General features: G+C 53.1%; 1 protein-coding gene across 1 annotated transcript in view; it reads right to left on the reverse strand.

Moving 5' to 3' along the window:
- Positions 1-24,173, reverse strand: part of ARHGAP10 (Rho GTPase activating protein 10) — a 219,264-nt gene that overhangs the window by 125,360 nt on the left and 69,731 nt on the right. The window contains exons 4-6 of the mRNA XM_056118966.1: positions 8,858-8,929; positions 3,798-3,899; positions 1,248-1,358 (exon numbers count right to left, since the gene is read on the reverse strand). Of these exons, the coding sequence (XP_055974941.1) occupies positions 1,248-1,358; positions 3,798-3,899; positions 8,858-8,929 (285 nt within the window). The remainder of the gene's footprint in view (positions 1-1,247; positions 1,359-3,797; positions 3,900-8,857; positions 8,930-24,173) is intronic.

Here is a 24,173-nt window from a genome sequence, read left to right on the forward strand (position 1 = left end):
TGGTATAATAGTCCTGACAATAACGATAGTAACGACAGCTAGTATCTATCTCCTCTCATCACCTTGCAGTTCTTTTTAAAGAAAATAGCTCAAGACACACACACACACACACACACACACACACACACACACGAATCTCAGAATGGAGCAGCTCACTGCAGAGATGCCTCTGGACTCTGCAAAGGGCCACTTTCGCCGGGCCACTCCAGATGGGAGTAGGTGCCGTCCCTCCGTCTGCCCCCTAGGAATCCCGGCAGCCACCATCCTCTAGAACCCAACAAAAAGTCCAGGTAAGTGGGAACAGAAGCGGCAAATGCCAGGCCTCACGGGACAGGGGAGGAGCCGGCCATTCTCCTTCCCCCACCCCCAAGGGACTCTGAGATGATGCCCACAAATGGCCCCTGGCTACACAGTCATGATCCACACACACACACACACACACACACACACACACACACGCACACACACACGAATCTCGGAACCCAGCAGCTCGCTGCAGAGATCTCTTCAGACCCTAATTATTAAAACTTTGGAATTCCTCGAGTGCACAGCTGCGAGAGCTATCCACAACAAGCAATATAAAACAAATCGTCCAGCATTCTTTTCAGCAGATTTCAGTGGTGGCAGGTCTGGTGTTGAGATATTGACTGTAATCATAGTAGAGACAGAGTAGTGTGGAAACTGTCTGCCACACAGGCAGAGGAAGGGTTGGAATGGGGGATAGAGGGAATTTCTGGGATACTGGGGATTTTGCTGGTGGAGGGTGTGCACTGATGAAGGGATGGGTGACTGATCATTGTCTGACCGAAACTCAACCGTGAAAGCTTTGTAACTGTATCTCACAGTGAATCAATAAAAAAGGGGGAAAAGAAAATAGCTCAAATGCATTAAATGGCTCCAATTAACTGCACGTCCATCAGGCGGTCTTCAAGGCCGTGACAGCGCTGCCAACCCATTCCTCCAAGAGCCCAGTCATGGGCCAGTGGTCGGCTCTCTGGACCCCAGACTAGACATGGCCGTGGCCCACCTGGTGAGGGAAACCAGACTCTCGAGGCACAAACCCTGTCACCCAGCAGGCCACGTATGGGCATCTGAGTGGAACCACCCACGCCTGCAGCCCAGGGCGTGCCCGGGTGGAGGCAGAGGCGGGGCTGGGATGACTGACTTCCGTTGGGTGGGTCTCTGGGCCCTGGGTGCTCACACACAGCCTGCCCCTTCCCGCCTCCCCCCTGCACCGAGGCACTCACCGGCTCCACAAACTCGAACTTCTTCCTCTCCTGGATCTCCTGCAGTTTGCACACGTACTCCAGGGACAGCTCGTAGAAGTGCTGCCGGTTCTGCTCCACCTGGACGTCGGCCTGGCAGAGAGGGGTGTGGGATGTGGGGGGACGGGTCAGAGGTCGGGGGGCCCAGGTGAGGCCACACACAGTCCCGGCTGGGTCAGGACCCTGAGGGGTTTCTGGGCACAAAGGTGGGCAACAGACTGAGCTGACCGTCCGTCCACCTGCCCTGGGCTCGGCCGCGGGTGCTTTCAGCTCTGCCCTGGCCACGGCTGGGCCGACTCGCCAACCCCACCCCGAACCCTGTCGTCCCCAGCCCAGCTTCCTCCTCCAAGCACTCTTTGGGTTTTCCGTTTGTTCGCTTTGCTTTTTTGGGTCCTATCCGGGGATGCTCAGGGGTGACTCCTGGCTCTGTGCTCGGAGTCACTCCTGCCCCTGTGCTCTGTGCTCGAGGGTCATTCCTGCCTCTGTGCTCAGGGTCACTCCTGGCTGTGTGTTCAGTTCTCAGGGGTCACTCCTGCCTCTGTGCTCGGGGTCATTCCTAGCTCTGTGCTCTGTGCATGGAGGTCACTCCTGGCTCTCTGTGCTCGAAGTCACTCCTGGTTCTGTGCTCAGTGCTCAAGGGTCACTCCTGGCTCTGTGCTCAGTTCTCAGGGATCACTCCTGGCTCTATGCTCAGGGATCACTCCTGCCTCTGTGCTCTGTGCTCAGGGGTCACTCCTAGCTACGCAGTCGGGGGTCACTCCTGGCGGGCTCTGGGAGCACTGAGGTAGCAGGAGTCAAACCCCCGCCCCCCCCCCACCCCGCAGGACAGGCTAGGTGAACACCTCCCCCATGCCCCTCCTGTCTGGTTAGCCAGTTAGGAGGGAGCAGGCGGATCTCAGTCCAGGAGGCAGGAAAGGGCGTGTGTGGATTCTGGAGGCAGCCCTGAGGGGGGCAGCAAGACAAAGTGAGGCAGTGGTAGGGGAGGGTCTGGGGGGAGGAGCCCAGGGAGGGAGAGTGAGAAAAGACGGGAAGGGTGGGGAAGGGCGGGGCGGGGGGGGGGGGGGGCGGGCAGGGCGGGTGGGACCCAGAGGCTGAAACGGCTGGGAAAGCACCAGCCTGAGGGCAGGTGGGAGAAGGTTCCAGATTGGAGGCTCGAGGAGCCCCAACAACTGCCAGGCAGCCCCAGGTACCCAGGTGTTGGGGACAAAGTAAACAGACAGCTGGGGACGCCCAGTGGTGGGGAAGGGGGGTGCCGGGTGCCTCACGGTCTGTGTGCTTAGAAACACGGTCTGCCAGGTCCAGACCCCAGTGGGGCAGAAGGGGGGAGGGGAGGGGAAGAGGAGAAGACGGAGGGGCAGCAGGATGCTGGAGGAGAGGAAAGGAGAGAAGAAGGGAGGGAGAAGGGAGGGGAGAGGAGAGCAGGGGAGGGCTAAGGAGGGGAGGGGAGGTGTGGGGAGGAAGGAGAGGAAAGGAGAGAAGAGAGAAAGGGGGAGGGGGAGGAGAGGAGAGAGGAGGGGAAGGAAGAAAAGTGGAGGGAGGAGAGAGAAGGCAAGGAAAGGAGGAAGGAGGGGAGAGGCAGGGAGGGGATGGGAGGGTCAGAAAGGGGAAGGGAAAGAAGGAGCGAAGAAGGGAGGGGAGGGGAGGGGAGGGGAGGGGAAGGAAGAAAGGTGGAGGGAGGAGAGAGAAGGCAAGGAACGGAGGAAGGAGGGGAGAGGCAGGGAGGGGATGGGAGGGTCAGAAAGGGGAAGGGAAAGAAGGAGCGAAGAAGGGAGGGGAGGGGAGGGGAGGGGAGGGGAAGGAAGAAAGGTGGAGGGAGGAGAGAGAAGGCAAGGAACGGAGGAAGGAGGGGAGAGGCAGGGAGGGGATGGGAGGGTCAGGAAGGGGAAGGGAAAGAAGGAGAGAAGAAGGGAGTGGAGGGGAGGGGAGAAGAGGGGAGGGGAAGGGAGGGGAGGGGAGGGGAAGGAAGAAAGGTGGAGGGAGGAGAGAGAAGGCAAGGAAAGGAGGAAGGAGGGGAGAGGCAGGGATGGACTATGGGCGGGAGGGGCAGGGAGGGGAGGGGAAGGAGAGGTGGAGGGGAGGGGAGAAGGAAGGAAAGGAGGAAGGGAGGGGAGGGGCAGGGAGGGGAGGGGAAAGAAGGGTTGGGCAGGGGAGACAGGGAGGGAGAGGAGGAGGGGAGGGGAGGGGCCTGCAAGATGGAGGCAGATCTCACAGGAAAGCAAAAGGGTCCATGAACTAATTCAATCCAGTCCACTGGAACCTTGAAGGCCAAGGAATCACCTATGCCTGAAGATAACACAGTCCCGACGAAAACACTCAACCAGGAAGTTCCACACCAAAGGTCGGTCCCTAATCACTGCACGATGGAGGCTCTCTGTCCTGCTCCGCCAGAACTATTTTCCTGAACTCAAGATAACAATACCCAATAATCCAAGGTGACAAGTTTTCCCAAAAATACACCTTTCAGAGAGAGAGAGAGAGAGAGAGAGATGCAGCAGTTTTGGAACCCAGCTGGCAGAGCTACACGGATGATACCTCTTGTAAATGTGAGTCTTTCTTTTTTGCAGACAAATTCAAATGCTTATCAATGAGACTGTAGTTCTTTTCTGTCTCTTTGTCAAATTTCTTTTTCTCTTCCTGCAAAGACAGACAGACAGACGCAAAAGGGAAAACAATGAAGGCAGAATTAATCCCCTGAGATGTCCAAATCACACACACACACACACACACACACACACACACAAATACACTTTCTCACAGACTCAAACATAAAATATCTGCGTATAAAACAAAATGCCATCCAGGGGGATGAAGCTATCTGCAAATTCAGACTCTGCTGCTGGGGTGATACTGGGACCCGAGCCCCGTTTCTGCAGCTACTCAGCCTCACTGCTGCAGGGGAAGGGGGGGGATTGTGTCTACTCCCCAGAGAACTTCCGGTGCTAAGACACACACTTGGAAGGGAAGGTGTGTTCCAGGGGCAGTAGATAACGCACGGAGCCAGGTTTCTTTCCTTCAACACTAATAAACACTGCACTGCACTGTCCTCCCGCTGTTCATCGATTTGCCTGAGCGGGCCCAGTAACGTCTCCATCATGAGACTTGTTGTTACTGTGTTTGGCATATCAAATACGTCACGGGGAGCTTGCCAGGCTCTGCCATGCGGGCGAGATACTCTCGGTACTTTGCCGGGCTCTCCGAGAGGGGCGGAGGAATCGAACCCAGCTCGGCCATGTGGGCTGTGTGCAAGTCAAATGCCCTACCCACTGTGCTACCGCTCCAGCCCAACAAACACATACAAATGATTTATACATACAGACACTCTAAGCCGAGCAGAGAGCGAGAGAGCGAGAGAGAGCGAGCGAGCGAGAGAGAGAGAGAGAGAGAGAGAGAGAGAGAGAGAGAGAGAGAGCGCTCTACCAGGAAAAAGGGAAGTAGGATGAAGATGTTTCCTTTATATAAAGCAGCATACAGCACCAAGGGGATCTGGACTGGGGAGTGTGTAATCAAAGTGTACACGGAAGAAAGCTGCAATAAAACCGGCCGGGGGAGGGAAGGGAGGCAGTCAGGCAGAGACCGTGAATGGCAGGCGGGGGACGAGTGCCTACAGCTCTGGGGCTCTGCACACCCAGCCGACGGCACCACACCCTCGATTCATTTTTCCTGGCACAGCTGGAAACGGCAACCGTGGGAGGGGGGCAGGGGGGCCGTGCATTCTGCATGCATGAGTATGTGCGTGTGCATGTACGTGTGTGTGTGTGTGTGTGTGTGTGTGTGTGTGTGTTTTATTGTAACATGAGTCAGCCAAAAGAAATTCTGTTTACAGGTTAAATATGACTCAGGATACACACATGCCAAAAAGTAACCAAAGAAATAACTATTACTTAAAACCAGCGACTCAGTGCCAGAGAGATAGCACAGTGGGTAGGGTGCACATCTTGTATGCCGTTGACCTGGGTTCAGTCCCGTGTACCACATATGGTCCCCCCAAGCACCACCAGGTGTGGTCCCTGAGCACAGAGCCAGGAGTAAGCCCTGAGCATCACCAGGTGTGGTCTCAAAAAAACAAAGAAACTAAACAAAACAATTACAAAAAAATATTCAGTCAAATAATATGTATACATGTATACTATATAAATGATAGATGCAATTTATATGCTTAAAAATAAACCCAAATCAGATTTTTTTTCTTTTTAACACATTAGAAGCTATTTGCATTTAGATTACATAACAGAGTGTGTTTTCAAAATCACAAGATAAAAAACAATAGCCAATAGGACTTATATAATTGGTTAACTACTTGGAAATAGAAAACCACATCTCATATCAAAATTAATTCCAGATGGGCTGAGAGTCATCAGAAAAAAATGAAGCCTTAAAAAAAAGGGTTATTTTCATTAAATCTCAGAAGAGAAGGGCCTTCTAAACAAAAGAAGTAATGTAGGAAGGCTCAGAACCAGGAATCAGAAAATATACAAAGGTGATCAATAAAGCCACAGGGCTTGCAATATGGAAAGAAGGAAGGAAGGAAGGAAGGAAGGAAGGAAGGAAGGAAGGAAGGAAGGAAGGAAGAGAAAGAGAGACTATTTTTATTTTTTAGGGGGGGGGTCACACCTGGTGGTGCTCAGAGGACTGCGGGGGGGGCTGGGGGGGTCAAACCAGGGCCTCCCACACGCAAAGTATGGACTCCGAGCTCCTGAGCTATAGTCCTGACCCAGAGCAAATGTTTTTAATTTTATTTTTATAAAGTTGTTCGTGATGATTTATTACATTTAATAGTCGAAGACCAGTTCCATCACCATGACACCTTCCCACCACCATATTTCGAACGTTTCCACCCCGAACCCCAAACCCTGCCCCCAAAGCAGGACCTAAATAATTTACTTTGTATTGCTTATTATGAATAATAAGCTAAATATGACCCAAAAAAGTTTCCTTAGAGGAAAGTGTGTGAAGATTGAAGACTGTTGTATTTCACTCTGGAGCCATTAGGCCCTTATATAAGAGATTACTGACACGCTGTTAAAGGTTGAGCCTTGTCTGTTTATATATTTTCCCCTAAGCCCAGACCTACTGACAGAAAAATATTCCTAATTTAAGCATCTTTTTTCTAAAGCCCCACACCAGTATTTCCGAGGAAGAATGAATATATACAGAGCATTCAAGAAAGTTTGAACACAATTCTGAATCGTATCATTTCCTAAGAGGTACTGGGGCATCAGAGAGATAATGCAGTGGGTAGGGCATTCGCCTAGCATACCTGGGTTCGATTCCCAGCACCCCATAAGGTCACAGGAGCACCGCCTGGAGTAATTCCTGAGTGCAGAGCCAGGAATAACCCCTGAGCAACACCAGGTATAACCAAAGAACAATGCCCCCGTCAAAAAAAGAGAGAGAGAGAGAGGTTGTGGAATGTTGTGTTGTGTTTCAAGAGACTTTAGTTGCGTTTCAAAAGAGACAGGCTCTCAGCCCCTCACATCCAGCTCAGTCATCACTGGGGGATCTTTATCTTTTTTAAATTCAGACTTAAAAAATAATTAATTCAGATATTTACAAATTTTCTTGGATAAGGAAATGCACAAGTTCATTTCCCGGGCCAGAGAAAGAGTATAGTGGGTGGGCAGGGCATTTGGCCTGCGTTTGGTCACCCCAGGTTCAATCTCTGGCATCGCACACGGTCCCCCGAGCGCTGTCAGGAGTGATCCCTGAGTGCAGAGCCCTGAGCACTATCAGGGTGACATCCCCTACGAAACAAGATTAAAAAAAATAAATGAAATAAAGCTCATTTCCAAACTGTGCACATGAAGTCATGTTCCATCTCAGATGAGTTTAAATCCTTACAGCCCATGGGGCCGGAGTGATAGTACAGTGGGTAGGTCGCCTTGCACACGACCGACCAGGGTTCTATCCCCAGCATCCCATATGGTCCCCCAAGCCACTCGTGCTGAGGGCCAGAGAGATGGTGCAGTGGTGAGCGCTGGCTCAGATGAGCCCACCTGAGTAATTATACCGCCAGGAGTAATTCCTGATTCCAGAGCCAGGAGTAACCCCAAGCATCACCAGGTGTGACCCAAAAAGCAAAAAAAAAAAAAAGAAAAAAAAAATCCTTCCAGCCCAGTTCTGCCCAGCACATGCAACTTAACACACAGGGAGCAATAACCCAGAAATAAGTGAGACCCCAAACAGTGACACCCCAAGCTTTCCGGCTGATTCCACCTGACACATGTCAGGAGCCTGCACTGCCTTCTCCTGGGGCCCAGACAGCCACACTGCGGGGACAGGCCACCTGGGAGCGGGGGGGGGGGGGGGGTGTGGAGGGATGGAGCACCCCATCTGTCTCCACCAGCGGGGAAGCAGCGTCTGCCTGACCCTCACTCGCCTCCCCAGCCCCCATTCTGTTCCCTTTGGGGTCCTTCAGGCCCCACCAGAGACAGGTGGGCTCCACAGGACGGGGGCGCTGACTCCAGGCCCAGAGTGTGCCCAGGTGGCAGCCACCCGCCATCAGCCCACCAGGACCCTGTCCCTTGCACCCCCCCAACCCTGGCCAGAGGGGTCGGTCACGAGCCAGATGAGCTCTGGGGAGAAGGTCGGGGGAGAAGAGGGAAATTCTGACACTCGTGCTGGGGGCCAAAGAGATGGTGCAGTGGTGAGTGCTGCCTCAATGAGCCCACCTGAGTTTGACCCCCAGAACTGGGTATGGTCCCCTGAGCACCACCAGGAGTGACCCCCACACTGCTCCCCACCCCACCCCCCAAAAAAAACCTCTACGGCGATTCCAAGCTGAAAACTCCCAACACTGGTTTAGATGATTTACTTCTTCAAAGCCCCACGTGCAAACTGATTTAGGCTATCTGCAGGGAGGGGGGCTGGGGCCGCACCCCGTGATGCTCAGGGTTACTCCCGGCTCTGCTCAGGGATCATGCCTGCTGCGAGGGGCCTTGTGCAGTGGGTGCCGTCCCCCCTGGACTAACGCAGGAGCCGCTGCAGGTAGAAAGAGAAGGAAAGATCAGGTCTGTGCATAGGAGGCCCTGCCGTCCCAGGGCTGGGGGAGGGACGGGCCGGGAACACGCCAAGGGTCCGTCCTACTACTTGAGCCGGCATCTCTCTGGGTCCGACTATAGGTTTAACAAATGCAGTTAGTTCTCCCTTGTGTGTCAGGCTGGTTTGCCTGTTTCATTCGAATGTGCAATGCCAGAGAGCGAGCTTGGGGCCCCACAATTCAAGCAAGCCCCCCAGCACAGAGCTGCACCTCTCACTCTCTCTCTCTCTCTCTCTCTCTCTCACACACACACACACACACGAGGAGAGGGGCAGAGGCACTAGGCACCAACCACACACACACTCACACATGCACACACTCACATACACTCACACTCACGCTCACACACACTTACACACTCACACACACACACACACACACACACAAGGGGCCAGGGGCAACCCCTGCCAAGTGGGCCACCTCTCCTTGGTGGGGTCCCGAGAGCAGTGGCTCCGCCCTGCACCACTCAGACTGTCCAGGCTTGCCCCCTCTCCCCCCCCCACCCTCCTCCCCCGCCACGTCTGTCCCATTGAGCTGCTGCCTCTCAGCCACCAACCTTGACGGCTCCAAGTTGCTCTTTTCGGAATCTTTCCAGGGGCTTAATCAGGGTTTCGGTGACACTCAGTGCCTGGAAGGACAAGAGGACAAGCGAGCACAGGGTTAGGCTTCCTCGGAGGAAGCTGGTGGTCTACCCTGCCCTGCCCCAAGCCCACCCAGTCGCCACACGCAGACCCCACCCCCACCCACCCTCCCAGCCCACCCATGCCACAAGGGGCACATTAGGTATCAAATGTGAGACCCCCCACTACATATGTCGCGGGTGGCCCAGCCGCTTCGGGGGCGTCACACAGGACAAAGGCATGTCTGCGAGGGTGCTGAACAGAACACCTGCATGCCCACACTGCGGGTCCAGCCGCCTGGGGACTGTAAAGGCACTCATCCCCGCACAGTCCCGCTTTCCAGGCTGAGGTTGGCCCCGGCGAGATCACAGCAGAGTCCCGGGAAGGGAAGTTCGGGATTCCGGGGGACCGTCAGGGGACTGGGGAGCTGAGGAGGCCGAGAGCAGCGGGCAGGAAGGTGGCAGGAGGAAGGAGTCAGGATCGGGGGACGCATCTGTGGCTGGGCCAGGCCCCGGGCACGAAGGTCAGGGTGCCAAGGGGTGTGGATGGGGGCATGGGGCGCCCCCCCCCCCATCCCAGGACAGACAGCCCAGGCTCCAAGGGGCCTGGGAGGCACAGATGGGGCAGCAGCCAAGCAAACCTTCTCTCTTTTTTTTTTACCTTTTTGGGTGACACCCAGCAATGCTCAGGGGTTACTTACCTGGCTCTGCACTCAGGAATGACTCCTGGCGGTGCTCGGGGGACCATATGGGATGCCGGAGATCGAACCTGGGTCAGCCGCATGCAAGACAAACGCCCTCCCCGCTGTGCTATCGCTCCAGTCCCCAAACTTCACATCTTCTGAACTAAAGAATGGTTACCACTTTTCTTCTTTAAACAATTTTCACTATGGGACTGCGGAGATAAAACGGCACGGAGGGCACTTGCCTGGCATGCGGCCGACCCAGGTTCCATCCCGGGCACCCCAGAGGGTCCCCTAAGCACCGCCAAGAGATCCCTGAGGACAGAGCCAGAAGTAAGCCCTGCGCATCGGAGGCTGTGGCCAAAACAACAACAACAACAACAACAACAACGGAGGGGAGGAGAGGGGGAAGGGGAAGAGAAGGGAGGGGAGAGGAGGGAGGAGGAGAGGGAGGAGGGGAGGGGAACTTAGGAGAGGGGAGGACAATCACTTTTAGACTTCTATGGAACGCTTCAGGAAGATAACGGTGTTTAGACAAGAATTTCCCCCTTATTCTCTGCGTGGGGACCCCATGAAATCCCTCTCCCCCATTTACATCCTAATCTCACAGTAGTGTCATGTCCTAGGTGAGAAAAATCAGTGTCACTGGTGTTTTTCTCCAAGGCCACAACAAAACTTTGTCCCCACACACAAAGAACATCAAGCCCAAGACAGCCTGGAACCTTGACAGACAAGAGTAATACCCGTCTCCCTGTGGAAAAGAGAGAGCTGAACACACACACACACACACACACGCATGCACACACACACACGCACACACACACACACTGAATTCATCAAAAATACACACACTGATTTCATCAGAAATACACACACATACACACACACGCACGCATACACACACTGTATTCATCAGAAATACACACACACATTGAATTCATCAAGTATACACACACTGATTTCATCAGAAATCCATACACATACTGATTTCATCAGACACACACACATACACACACACACACTGATTTCATCAGAAATCCACACACACACACACACACACTGATTTTATCAGAAATCCATACACACACAGTGATCTCATCAGACATACACACACACACTGATTTCATCAGAAATCCATACACACACACACACACACACACACACACACACACACACACACGCATGCTGAATTCAGAAATCCAGGAAGGAAGCCAGTGTGAAATGTGATTTTATAACCACACCGGAAAGATTAGCGAACCAAGAGTCTTTTAGTCAATAAAAAGCTTTTCAACGGCCTTGGAAAGGGCATTTGGACAGTCAAGGTGGGAAACAGAGCACAGATGTGCACATGGAACACATGTAACAGCTGCCTCCCACCCCACCCACCCCCCATTAGGGCTCGCCAGTTGTTCCCGTCCAAGGTGGGGCTTAGGTTGAACCACGCGGGCCTGGGGCCAGGGGCTGGCTGAGACCCTGCAGCCCGCACCCTTCATCACGAGGACCTGGGTCGGAGGTCCAGCACCTCACGCCCCCAGGCACCACTGAGGCTGGCCAGGTCCTGGCCACAACAACTGCCAGGAACAGCGACAAGAGAAATGGAGGCTTTTGAGCCCCCTGGCTGCCCGCCTGGTGACTCAATTCTACCATGAGAAACCCAAACACATCAGACAGCAGAGAAAATGCGCCTCGTGGTTCCAACAAACCAACTCCCCCAAAAAGGCCTGACTGAGCCAGGGCAGGGGTGAGGGAGAGGGGAGCCGGGACCGAACCCCGCCCGAGAGAAGCATCTCAGGGCCTCCGGCAAGGCTGCCGGCAGCATCATCGGCCTCAACCATATTTTCAGCCCTTCCAGTTCTCAGTCGCGGCAGGCTGGAGGCTCGGAAGTGGGCCCACGAATCTGCCCCTGCCCCAACGAGGCGGTGGTCCGCGTGGCCAGGAGCCACGTGAAAAGGCATGTGGATAAGCACTGCAAAGTCCCCTGAGCTCAGCGTCCAGGGCGCCGGACCCAGCACACTCGGGGCCTTTGACTCAGTCTCCAGGCACCGCTGAGTACGGAGTGGGTGCAGGCAACATCTCTGGGCCCTTGGAGCACTGTGGGTGTGAGTCAACTTAAGAAAGCACCAGAGAGTCACAGACTGTCCTCGGAGATACACAAAGTATGCACGCTTCCACAGAGGGTCCAATTCCCAGCAAGGGTTCCCTCCACAGTGCTCCCAATGGCCAGGTCGCGGTGTTCCCAGAGAAGCTTTCCACCAAGGGCAAGGCAGAACCTGCACCGTCCAGTGTGAGGGAAGACAGACCCTGGGCAAAGAATAGGACAACCTCCTTTTCGGGATGGGGGAAGGTAGGACCCCCCAGCTGTGCTCAGAGGCAAGTCCCGGCTCTGTGCTCGGCAGTGATCCCTGGAAGTGCTCAGGGAGCCATATGTGGTGCCGGAGACTCCAACTGCCCCTGGCGGAATCACCTTTCTCCTCTCTCACCTCTCTGGCCCAACTGCTATATTTTTTAATGACTACTGCTTTCATCTGTTTAAATTTCTTTTATAAATTTAAACTTTTTTAAAATTTTAATTGACTTGCTTTTGTTTGGGGGAGTCGGGAGGGACAGATAACATGGTGGCACTCAGGGATCGCTCCTGGCACTGCCCGGGAGTGCCAGATGTAGTACAGGCTGGCTCAGTGCTCAGGGGTCGCTCCTGGCACTGCTCAGAATGCCACGTGTGGTACAGGGCCGTGTGCAAGACAGACGCCTTATCTGCTAGATGATTTCTCCTGCCCCAAAGCCATTTTTTTTTCTGTGACCTGACATAATCTGACAGGACTTGTCTTTTTTTTTTTTTTAATTTTTATTAGTGAGGCACCATGAGGTACAGTTGTAGACCTACAAAGTTTTGTGCTTGGGTTTCAATTATACAATGATCAAATACCCATCCCTCCACTGGTGCCCATTTCCCACCACCACGGATCCCAGTACCCCTCCCACCCCCCCCACCCCCATCACCTCCATTCCACCCTGCCTCTGTGGCAGGGCATTCCCTCTTGTTCTCTCTCTCTTATTGGGTGTTGTGGTTTGCAAAAGAGGCAATGGGTGGCAATCATGTTTGGTCTATACTCTACTTTCAGCGTGCTTCTCCCGCAAAGCCATTTTTAACTATTTAAATGGTTCTACAAGGGAGGAACCAAGTCACCTCTGTCTGCTTCCAGAGAACAAGATGGAGACAGGGAGACCGAGGTGAGCACTGCCTGGGTTCTCTCTCGGGGATCTAACTCAGCTGGCCCAGTTCCTCGGGTCTGGGTTAGGGCCAGGGTAGGACCCTGTCGTCTGCCTCTGCTGCACACGGGGCCGTGTCAGAAAAAGGCCACCCGCGTCCCCGCAGGTGCACCCAGCCCCTGATCTCTTCCTCACACTGCTGCTCCAACAAGACACAGAGCCCAGCACAGCGGGGAAGGCTGCAGGCTGCAAATTCCTCCCGGCATGTCGGCTCTGACAAACCTTCCAGCAGCTTCCGAGGGCGGGGGCCTGAGTGACCTCTCCGGTCCAAGCCGGACCTACAGCGGCAGCGGTCAGCCCCAGAGACACACTGCGGGCTGGTTCCCTACTGTGAGAAGACCCTCAGCACCCCCATTCAGATCTACTCCCCCACCCCCCACCTCCCCGCCTCTGAAGGGCTGGGACTGCATTTCAACACTACAAATTCTGAAGAGAAACAGGATGCCTGCTAGAAACCAGGTGGAAAAGAAGCAACGGACGGAGGGGGCTGGAGTGATAGCACAGCGGGGAGGGCGTTTGCCTTGCACGTGGCCGACCCGGGTTCGATTCCCAGCATCCCATAGGGTCCCCCGAGCACCACCAGGAGTAATTCCTGAGTGCAGAGCCAGGAGTAACCCCTGAACATCGCCAGGTGAGACACTGTTGCAAAAAGAAGCAACAGAGGCAAGACGGCACCTGCAGGTGACTGTCCTGGCTGCTTCTGAAGACTCAGCATAGCGAAACTAGCTGTAAGGCCAGATCGCACCATTCGGGGCTGGAGAAACAGTACAGAGAATAGGGCGCTTGCCCTGCACCAGGACAACCCGGAATCCATCCCCGCAACCCCTAGGGGGCCTGAGCACTGCCGGGAGCAGTCCTGAGGGCAGAGCCAAGACTAAGCCCTGAGCCCTGAGCCCTGCGGTGTGTGGGCCCACCCCCGCACCAAAAAAAAAATTTTTTTAACAAAAATAAACCATCCTGCTCCATTGGAACCAGGACAGAAGAAGCCTGAGAGAGGAGGCCCTCGGGGAATTCCCCCCTCCAGGCCTCGAGTTATTTCCAGCCTGGATCCGAGTGTTCTTGACCCCCCCTGAGCGGGCAGGACGGTGCAAAGGGGACTTTCGTCTCTTTGCTCCCACGACCTCCAGAAGCTCCTTAAAGGGACACGGTCACCTCTCCAGGTCCACAGCCCAGAAGCCATCCATCGTCCCCCGTGAGAATCCTTATTTGTCCTTGAAACGCAACCTCGGTCTAAGAGGCTGACAAGGAGCTATGCCATTTATCTGAACATAGAAACACTTCCTCCTGGAGTTTGCCTTGCATGCAGCCAACCTGGGTTTGATCCCCGGCACCCCAGAGGGTCCCCCGTGAGCCCACCAGGAGTAATTCCTGAGCACAGGCTCAGTCGAAAACAGTTCTGTATGGTTCCCCCAGAAAAAAAACAAATGACAACAAAATGGTTTTTTTTTCAATATTTTCTCCCAAACTACTCCTTAAAACCAAAGGGGGGGGAGGGGGGGTCTTAAAAAAGAATTCCCATTCTCCTTAAGCTGCAAACATTTTTTTATTTTTATTTATTATTATTATTTATTATTTTATCTTTGCATCAACAAGGAACTCATGGGGGCTAGAGCGATAGCACAGCGGGTAGGGCATTTGCCTTGCATGCAGGTGACCTGGGTTCAGTTCCCAGCATCCCCCCGGGACACCGCCACGAGTAATTCCTGAGTGCAGAGCCAGGAGTAACCCCTGAGCATCACCGGGTGTGACCCAAGAAGAAAGAAAAAAAACAAAACAAAACAAGGAACTCATAGGGAACCTCAGGTTGAAACGGCCCCCACCACGTCTAGTTTCAGCTGTGCGGAGATGACAGATTCGGGTCCCAAAACCAAAGGGCAGCAGAGCAGTGGGAACCTCGGAGACATCTGGGTGTACCGAGCTGCAGTCCCCGGGAACGCAGAGACCAGAGCTGAGCCCAGACAGCCTGGGAGAGTCACACAAGCAGCAAAAGACTTTACAACAACTGGGGGGAAAAATATATTATTTTTAGGGAGGAAAGGCAGGATTGGCCCCACCAGCGGGGGCCCGAGGCTGCTCCCAGACCAGCGCTGGACACTGGCCCGGGTGCCCGGCACTCAATCACCCACCGAGCGCACTCTCCAACCGGCAGAATGAGCAAGTGATAAATGTCCTTGCGACGCAGACGCTGACCATTCGCTGACTACTTGCTGGCGTGCAGAGCTCACTCCTGCCTCTGTGGCCCGGGCACCTATGCGGAGCTGAAGACGGGAGCCAGTCCAGCCCGGTCCCCTCTGGATTGTCTCTCTTTCCTGCTTTGTGTTTGTTTGGGGCTACTCCTGGCTCTGTCTTCAGAAGCGCTGAGGGACCACAGAGGGCTCAGTCACGTGCCAGGCAAGCATCACCCTTCTCTCTCCCTCAGCGCTGATCCCTGACGTAGGACGCAGCTGCCTGGGTGAGAATGCAGACTTCACAGGCCAGAGTCCCAGCCTGGGTCCCCGGCACCTCGGGGAGCAGCTCCCACGGCCAGGAGCAGGCCCTGCACACCACCAGTGCCAACCCCCAAGCCCCCAAAAGGAGATGTTTTAAAGGAACACGTACTTAAAGCAACCAAGAATATATGGACTGGATGTCTCGGACAGCAGGCAAGGAGGAACCCTCAAGCTATCCAAAGCAAAACATGCCTGTCCCCTTCTGGGCACTGATCCACAAAACAATGTCACTGTCACTGTCCTCCCGTTGTTCATCGATGTGCTCAAGCGGGCACCAGTAACGTCTCACAACAAATTGTGAGACTTGTTCCTGGTTTTTTTTTTTTTTGGCATATTGAATACGTCACAGGGAGCTTGCCAGGCTTTGCCATGCAGGCGAGATACTCTCGGTAGCTTGCCGGGCTCTCTGAGAGGGGTGGAGGAATCGAACTGGGGTCCGCCATGCCGGCTGCGTGCAAGGCAAATGCCTTATCCGCTGTGCTATCGCACCAGCACAAAACAATAAAAAACATTAATTCAATGGGCCTGCAGCAATAGTACAGGGAGGGGGTGTTTGCCTTGCCCATGGCCAACTGGGGTTCTATCCCTGGCATCACATACAGTCCCTGGAACACTTCCAGGAGTAATTCCTGAGTGGAGAGCCAGGAGTAACCCCTGAGCATGGCCAGGTGTGACCCAAAAAGCCAACAAACAAAAAACAAACAAACAAAAAAAGTCAATTCAAAATGATATATACACACCTATGCTCATCACCATATTTAGTACAACAGCCAAGATATGGAAATGGCCCAGCTGCCCAAGTACAGGTGACTGGATAAACAAGTTGCGGTAAATGCACGAAGGAATACTATGCAGCTCTAAAAAGGGCACAAAAATGTGCAATTTGTTGCAATATGGATAGAACTCGAGGGTATCATGCTGAGAGAAGCCAGAATGAAGAGATAGATGGAGAATGATCTTCTTTATATGTAGGACTTGAAGATACACAGTGAGGTAACAACAAAGGTCCAAATGCCACATCCCAGGGGAATCGACCCACACAAATGAGCTGGAGGAGCGAATATGTTAGGGTCCTTTGGAAGTGGGTACACTGGGAAGGGTGTGGTGTTGGAGTTACAGCATGAGAAACCATTACCGAGAGGATTGCAAACCACAGACCCTCAATCAACAACAAAAATTAAAATCTGTTTGGTTTTATTGATTCCCATTCCCACCTGGTGGTGCTCTGGGTCTCTGCTAGTGGCTGAGCATCAGCTCTAAGGGACCATGAACTGGGTGAGAGAACTCAGGGCCCCCATGGCAACGTCCGAGCTCCAGCCCACTGGCCATCTCACCCAGGACACTGAGAGTTGGACTTTGGAAGGCTGAGCTTCTAACCTCCCTGTGACTGGAGGTTTCTGGCAGGGACTGGCACGATGCCCGTTTCCGGCCACGGCTCCCTCAGCAGCCCGGGACAGAGGTGAGGCCGAACCCGGCTCTGCAGCATCGTGTTGGGCAGCTCTCCCGCTACCACACACCCTCCCGAGGCTGCAGACTGAGGAGGATGCAGGAAAGCTGAACCCCCATGGCACATCAGGAGACAGAGATGCCATCAAACATCTCCCCAAGAACAGAAGCCCCAGTCCAGGTGGGACGGGCTTACAGCAGAGTCCCACCAAACCCGCAGTGACTCACGCACGGTCTGGGGTCCTCATGCTCTTCCGGGCACCCGAGAAACAGGAATCCTTCCTGGCAGCTTCAATGAAGCCTGTCAACACTACTCCAGTTCCCCAAAATCTCAGAAAGGTACCGCAGGTGGCAAAACGTCCCTCCCAAACTTCTCTTCCTCTCCAGGACTGGAGGTGCCTGGCCGCGGGCAACCCAACGAAAGCGGGATTAGAATCTCAGAATCTTCCGAGCTGAGTTTTGCTCCTCAAGTCCGGGTTCTCCTGTGAACCTGTGTTTTGCTTGCTTGTCCCTCTGTTTTTTTTTTTGGGGGGGGGGTCATACCTGGCAATGCTCAGGGGTTACTCCTGGCTCTGCACTCAGGAATTACTCCAGGTGGTGCTTAGGTAACCATACAGGATGCCAGGGATCGAACCCAGGTCAGCCGCGTGCAAGGCAAGCACCCTACCTGCTGTGCTATTGTTCCAGTCCCTCATCCTGATGTTTTCTGGCTCACTTTTTCCACTCTGGAAAAGCCTGTGTTCTCTCTTGAACACATATTTTCTTTCTTTCTCTCTTAATATCTTTTTGTTTGTTTTTTGTTTGTTTTGGGGGTCACACCCGGAGATGCTCAGGGGTTACTCCTTTCTCTGCACTCAGGTATTACTCCTGGCGGTGCTTAGGGGACCATATGGGATGTTGGGGATTGAACTCACGCATGGCAAACACCCTACCCACTGTGCTATGACTCCAGTTCTCTCTTCATAGCTTTCTGAGTAAGTTCCATTCCATTAAAACGACTTTGCTTCACAAAAACAAACAAATAAAAATCAAGAGCTGGAGAGAGATGGTCCAGGATCGCACCTTGCACACAGCTGTCCCGATTCACTCCCCAGCACGGCATGGCTTTCTGAGCACAGGGTCTGGGAATAATCCTAAACACAGAGTTGAGAGAGACCCCCAAGCACTGCTGGGTGAAGTCCCAAAACTGAAACAGTAAAATTAAAAGAGCCACAATGACAAAAAAGGAGACAAGTGTTTTCTCCTCTGGTCTCGGCCTAAAGGGTTTTTAGACATTCAAAAAAAAAAAAAAGAAGAAGAAGAAACTAATTCTTGTTATCTGAACAGTCCCAATAGAGACACAGTACCACACTAGCGTTCAGTTTAGCTAAGTCCTTAAATGATATTTTAAACGCAGCCCAAGCCGACCTAGACCTCCTGGGTAGGGAAAACTAACATCAAGCTGAAATCAAGGGCCCAGCATGCGGCTCTACTGTTAGACCAGCGAGCACTGGACTGGGATGGTGGCGCACGAACATCTCCACGGAAAGACTCAAGTATCCTCGGACCGTCTCAGACTCCCGGGCTGAGGCCTGGTGAGGACCATCCTGAGCTGATGGAGTTTCCCGGGTGGGGCTTCCGCCCTACCCTGTTCCCTCCCCCGCGAGTGCCCTGGCCCCGTCTCTCAGAGTCTCCGCATTAGAAGCCCAACCCCTTGTTTGTAAAATACTTTCCAAATCTGCTGGCTCCCTTCCCGCTCTCTGCTTTCACTCAGGGAGCCCGAGAATAAAATGTCCCCGTGAGAGTTCCATCAACTTTCCATCCTAAACGACGCGGAGCTTTGAAACGAGCAAAACAAGAGCATCTGAGTCAAAGTTATGAAAACTTTGGGTCTCTGACTTAATTCCCTGAATATTTGACCAGGACTCGGTTCTCCTAAAAAAAGTGAGTGGAGGGGGGGTGGTGCGGAGGAACCAGCTGACCAGGGTGAACCCCCAAGACCCTACAGGGTTCTCCCGAGCCCACCAGGAGTGAGCCCTGACACAGAGTCAGGAATAACCCCTGAGCACCATCAGGTGTGGCCTCCAATCAAAACAAAAATCAGGCCCACGCCTCGCTGAAGTTTAAGATTCTGATAATGCCCATCTTGGACATTAGATGGAAGAGCAAATATCGCAGGGTATTGTGGTGAGGAGGGAGGGAACTGTGTCCAAAATGAAGGGCAATCACACACAAAAAAATAAAACAGCAACTTTACTCACAGTAAAGTCTCCACCAGTCGGGGTAAAAAGGACTGAAAAACCGCACACAAAAGCAGCAACCTGGGGCTGGAGCGATAGCACAGTGGGTAGGGTGTTTGCCTTGCATGCAGCCAACCTGGGTTCGATTCCCAGCATCCCATATGGTCCCCCGAGTACCTCCAGGAGTAATTCCTGAGTGAAGAGCCAGGAGTCACTCCTGTGCATCGCCAGGTGTGACCCAAAAAGCCAAAAAAAAAAAAAAAAGGCAGCTACCTTTGGAAAGAATTCCCCAGATAAAGGACACTCAGGCAGAAGCCCTGATCACATGAGGTACAGCGAGGGCCTTGCTTCTACTCAATAAGAAAGAAAGCAAGAAATATTAGGGCAGAACATTCTGAGAAAGCCCCGGGGAAGTGAGTGAAAGATAAGCCCATCGGAAGGTTATAAAAATGTTTAGCTTTTAATAAGACATGAGGTTTCATTTCTGAAATAGTGGCAGAACTCGGCCGCTGGCAGAAACAGAACCAAATGAAGAAAGTGCGGAGCAACTGAGTCAAGAACGGGAGGGGCTCGCCCTACACACAGAGTCCAGCTGGGCGCAATGCCTGGTACCCCACATGGACCCCTCAGCCCCTCTAAGAGTGATTCCTGAGCACAGAGCCAGGAGTGAGCCCTGAGCACCACCAAAGAGGGAATGCCCTGCCACAGAGGCAGGGTGGGGTGGGGGGATGGGAGGGGGAGGGATACTGGGATCCGTGGTGGTGGGAAATGGGCACTGGTGGAAGGATGGGTATTTGACCATTGTATAACTGAAACCCAAGCACAAAAATTTGTAAGTCGACAACTGTACCTCATGGTGTCTCACTAATTAAAATTAAAAAAAAAAAGAGGGGGTGGTGGGGAGGAGGAAGGGAAGGGCAGGGGAAAGATGGGAGGGTGAGGAGGGCAGGGCAGGGCAGGAAGAAGAGGGAAGCGGAGGGAGCTGAGGGGAAGGAGGGTGGCCAGGGGACAGTAGGTTAGACGGACGGACAGATGGACAGCTCCAACCAATGACCAGACCTCCAGCCCTTTCCTGGAGCTGGGATACCTGAGGGGCCAAGGGTGAAAGGGGGAACAAGGGGCAGAGGTCGCTGGGAATTGGTCCAGCCCTGTGGCACTCTCGCTATGGGGCCAGAACACCTCCCTCCTCCTCCTTCTGGGCCCCGGAACCCCTGCTTCCACCGCGCGGGGTTCTGACCCAGCAGAACCAAGACTCCCCACAGCAGACAGCAGGTCTGGGCGAGGGCAGGACCCGAAGGAAGGTTTCAGAGAAGCTGCAGAGCTGAGCGGGAGGAAGAGGAGGAGGATGGAGGAGGAAGCTGGGAGGCTTCTTCGGGAGGCAGGGCAGCTGCAGGGAAGAGACCCAACTTCCACCGGGGTGGGGGGGTGGGGGGCAACCGAGTCCTTTAGCGCAGCCAAGGGGCTGGCGCACTGCAGCGGCCAGGGTGGAAGGGATAGGGGCTAGCCGCACAGTCCACATCGCTTCCTCGAGGAGCCCCCGAAAGCCCACCCCAGGGCTAGGACCAACCTGCCCCTCACACACTCCTGAGTCCGGGCGCTCCCTTTACGTGGCTAACTAAAACGAGAGCTTGGTTTCTCATCCAGGCACTTGGCACCTCTTTACAGACAAGGCAGAGTGGCATGAGCCTGAGTCCCGCTGCAGCTGACCCCCAGAGGACCACCAAGCAGTGAGCGGGAGGGCCCCCCACCGTGCAGGTGCAAGGTGGCCCCCGGGAAGGTCTGCAGGGACGACCTCTTCTATACCACGTCCCAGAGATCTCACCAACCTCGAGATCCCCCTCACACCCCTGGCTTCTTCCTCTGTGGCATCCTTAACATTGGAGATGGGGCGATATTTACCGGGTGTCTATAGGGGCATCAGAATTCCTTCCTGGGGGCTGGAGCCATGGCACAGCGGGTAGGGCCTTTGCCTTGCACGCAGCTGACCCAACTTCGATTCCCAGCATCCCATATGGTCCCCTGAGCACCTCCAGGGATAATTCCTGAGTGCAGAGCCAGGAGAACCCCTGTGCATTGCCAGATGTGATCCAAAAAGCAAAAAAAAAAAAAAAAAGAAAAGAATTCCTTCCATGCGAAAGGGTCTTGGGGGGGTGGGGGTGAGGGTCATGCTTTCAAGTTCTGAAGATGCTATCCCAGGGCGGAGTGTCAAACCACCTCAGGGTTATCATATTTCTCTCGGAAGTGATCCTCTGGGGGTGCACGGATGGAATTTGTATTGTTTTGTTTGGGGGCGATGCTCAGGGCTTACTCCTGGCTCTGCACTCAGGGATCACTCCTGGGGGTGCTCAGGGGACCCTATGGGATGAGGAGGATGGAATGTGGGTGAGCCATGTGGAAGGCTACTGTACTATGGTTCCAGCTCGCATGGATGGAATTCTTGTAGGAACAGGTTGGAAGGAAAAACCACCCGAGTGCTTCTATGAGGTTGAAGCGTGGTGGGTGGGGCTCGGGGCCACACCCACCTCCCCATGAGTCAATGGGAGAGGAGGGAGGGCAGGACCCCCTCATCTGGGCAGGGCTGGCAGTGAGGGAGCGCATCCTGGGCAGAGCAGAGAAGGCAGCTGGAGAAGCGGATTCTGGCACCTCTCTGCCACTCTGACTTACAGGGTGCTGGGCAGCACTTCAGCGCCCCCTCCCCAGACACACATCTTTTTTTTTTTTAAGAAGTGGGTCCCTGCCCCGGCTACATGCAAAAAAATGGGCTCAGAACTCTGCCTAACACCATGTACAAAAGTAAGATCAAAATGGATTAAAGACCTCAACATCAGACCGGAAACCATAAGGTACATTGAAGACAAAGTTGGCAAAACCCTCCATGACATTGAAGCTAATGGTATCTTCAAAGATGCCACGCCCCTGGCCGAGCAAGTGAAAACAGAGATAGATAAATGGGACTATCTTAAACTAAGAAGTTTCTGCACCTCAAAAGAAACAGTGACCAAAATACAAAGACAGTCTACAGAATGGGAAAGGATATTCACCGAATACACATCTGACAAGGGGTTGATATCCAGGATATATAAAGTACTGGTTGAACTCCACAAGAAGAAAATATCCAACCCCATCAAAAAATGGGACAATGAAATGAACAGAAACTTTCTCAAAGAAAAAATCCGAATGGCAAAAAAGCACATGAGAAAATGCTCTACATCATTAATCATCAGGGAGATGCAGCTCAAAACCACAATGAGATACCATCTCACACCTCAGAGACTGGCCACTTCCAAAAGAACAAAAGCAACCAATGCTGGCGCGGATGTGGCAAGAAAGAGACACTCCTTCACTGCTGGTGGGAATGCGGACTGGTTCAGCCCTTTTGGGAAACAGTATGGACGATTCTCCAAAAATTAGAAATTGAGCTCCCATTTGACCCAGCAATATCACTCCTGGGAATATATCCCAGAGAGGCAGAAAAAGTATAGTTGAAGTGACATCTGCACTTGTTTGTTCATTGCAGCACTCTTTACAATAGCCAGAATCTGGAAAAAACCTGAGTGCCCAAGAACAGATGACTGGTTAAAGAAACTTTGGTACATTTACACAATGGAGTACTATGTAGCTGTTAGAAAAGATAAAGTCATGAAATTTACATACAAGTGGTAGGTAAAGGTAAAGGTAAAGGCCCTCCCGTTGATTGTTGATTTGCTCGAGCAGGCCCAGTAACGTCTCCATTGGAGACTTTGTTGTTACTGTGTCTGCCATATCGAATACTCTCGGTAGCTTGCCGGGCTCTCCGAGAGGGGCGGAGGAATCGAACTCGGGTCGGCCATGTTGGCCGCGTGTAAGGCGAACGCCCTACCCGCTGTGCTATCGCTCCAGCCACATACAAGTGGTACTATATGGAAAGTATCATGCTAAGCGAAATGAGTCAGAAAGAAAGGGATAGACAGAAAGATTGCATTCATCTGGGGAACATAAAATAACAAAATAGGAGACTAACACCCAAGAAGGGCTGGAGCGATAGCACAGCGGTAGGGCGTTTGCCTTACAAGCGGCCAACATGGCCGACCCAAGTTCGATTCCTCCACCCCTCTCGGAGAGCCTGGCAAGCTACCGAGAGTATCTCGCCCGCATGGCAGAGCCTGGCAAGCTACCCATGACATATTCGATATGCCAAACACAGCAACAACAAGTCTCATGATGGAGATGTTACTGGGCCCGCTCAAGCAAATCGATGAACAACGGGAGAATCGTGGCCGTGATCGTGAACACCCAAGAATGGCCAAGATTAGTACCAGGAATTTTACTCCATGGCTTGGAGGCCAGCCACACATGCTAGGGGGAAAGGGAGCTCAGATAGAGAAGGAAGCACCAAATAAATGGTGTTGGGAGGATCCTCCCACAATGGGAGAAGCATGCTGAAAGTAGACTATAGACCAAACATGATTGCCACCCATTGCCTCTTTCGCAAACCACAGCACCCAATAGAAAAGAGAGAACAAAAGGGAATGCCCTGCCACAGAGGCAGGGTGGGAGGGGGGAATGGGGGATGGGAGGGGGGAATGGGGGTGGGAGGGATACTGGGATCCGTGGTGGTGGGAAATGGGCACTAGTGGAGGGATGGGTATTTGATCATTGTATAATTGAAACCCAAGCACAAAAATTTGTAAGTCTACAACTGTACCTCATGGTGTCTCACTAATAAAAATTAAAAAAAAAAAAAAAGAAGTGGGTCCCTGCCCAAGAACAGATGACTGATTAAAGAAACTTTGGTACATCTACACAATGGAATACTATGCAGCTATTAGAAATGATAAAGTCATGAAATTTGTAAACAAGTGGTTTCTACATGGAAAGTATCATGCTCAGTGAAATGAGCCAGAAAGAGAGGGACAGACATAGAAAGACTGCACTAATCTGGGGAATATAAAGTAACAGAATGAGAGTCGAATACCCAAGAACAGTTAAGATAAATACCAAGAGGTCTGTTCCACAGCTTGAAAGTCGGCCTCACAATGCTGGGGGAAAAGGCAGCTCAGATAGAGATGGGAACACCAAGTAAAGGGTGTTTGGAGGACTCACTTGGGATGCGAGATGCACACTGAAAGTAGACTAGAGACCAAACACGATGGCCACTCAATACCTC

The sequence above is a fragment of the Sorex fumeus genome, unplaced genomic scaffold (assembly GCF_029834395.1).
Source record: "Sorex fumeus unplaced genomic scaffold, SorFum_2.1 ptg000039l, whole genome shotgun sequence".
NCBI lineage: Eukaryota > Metazoa > Chordata > Mammalia > Eulipotyphla > Soricidae > Sorex > Sorex fumeus.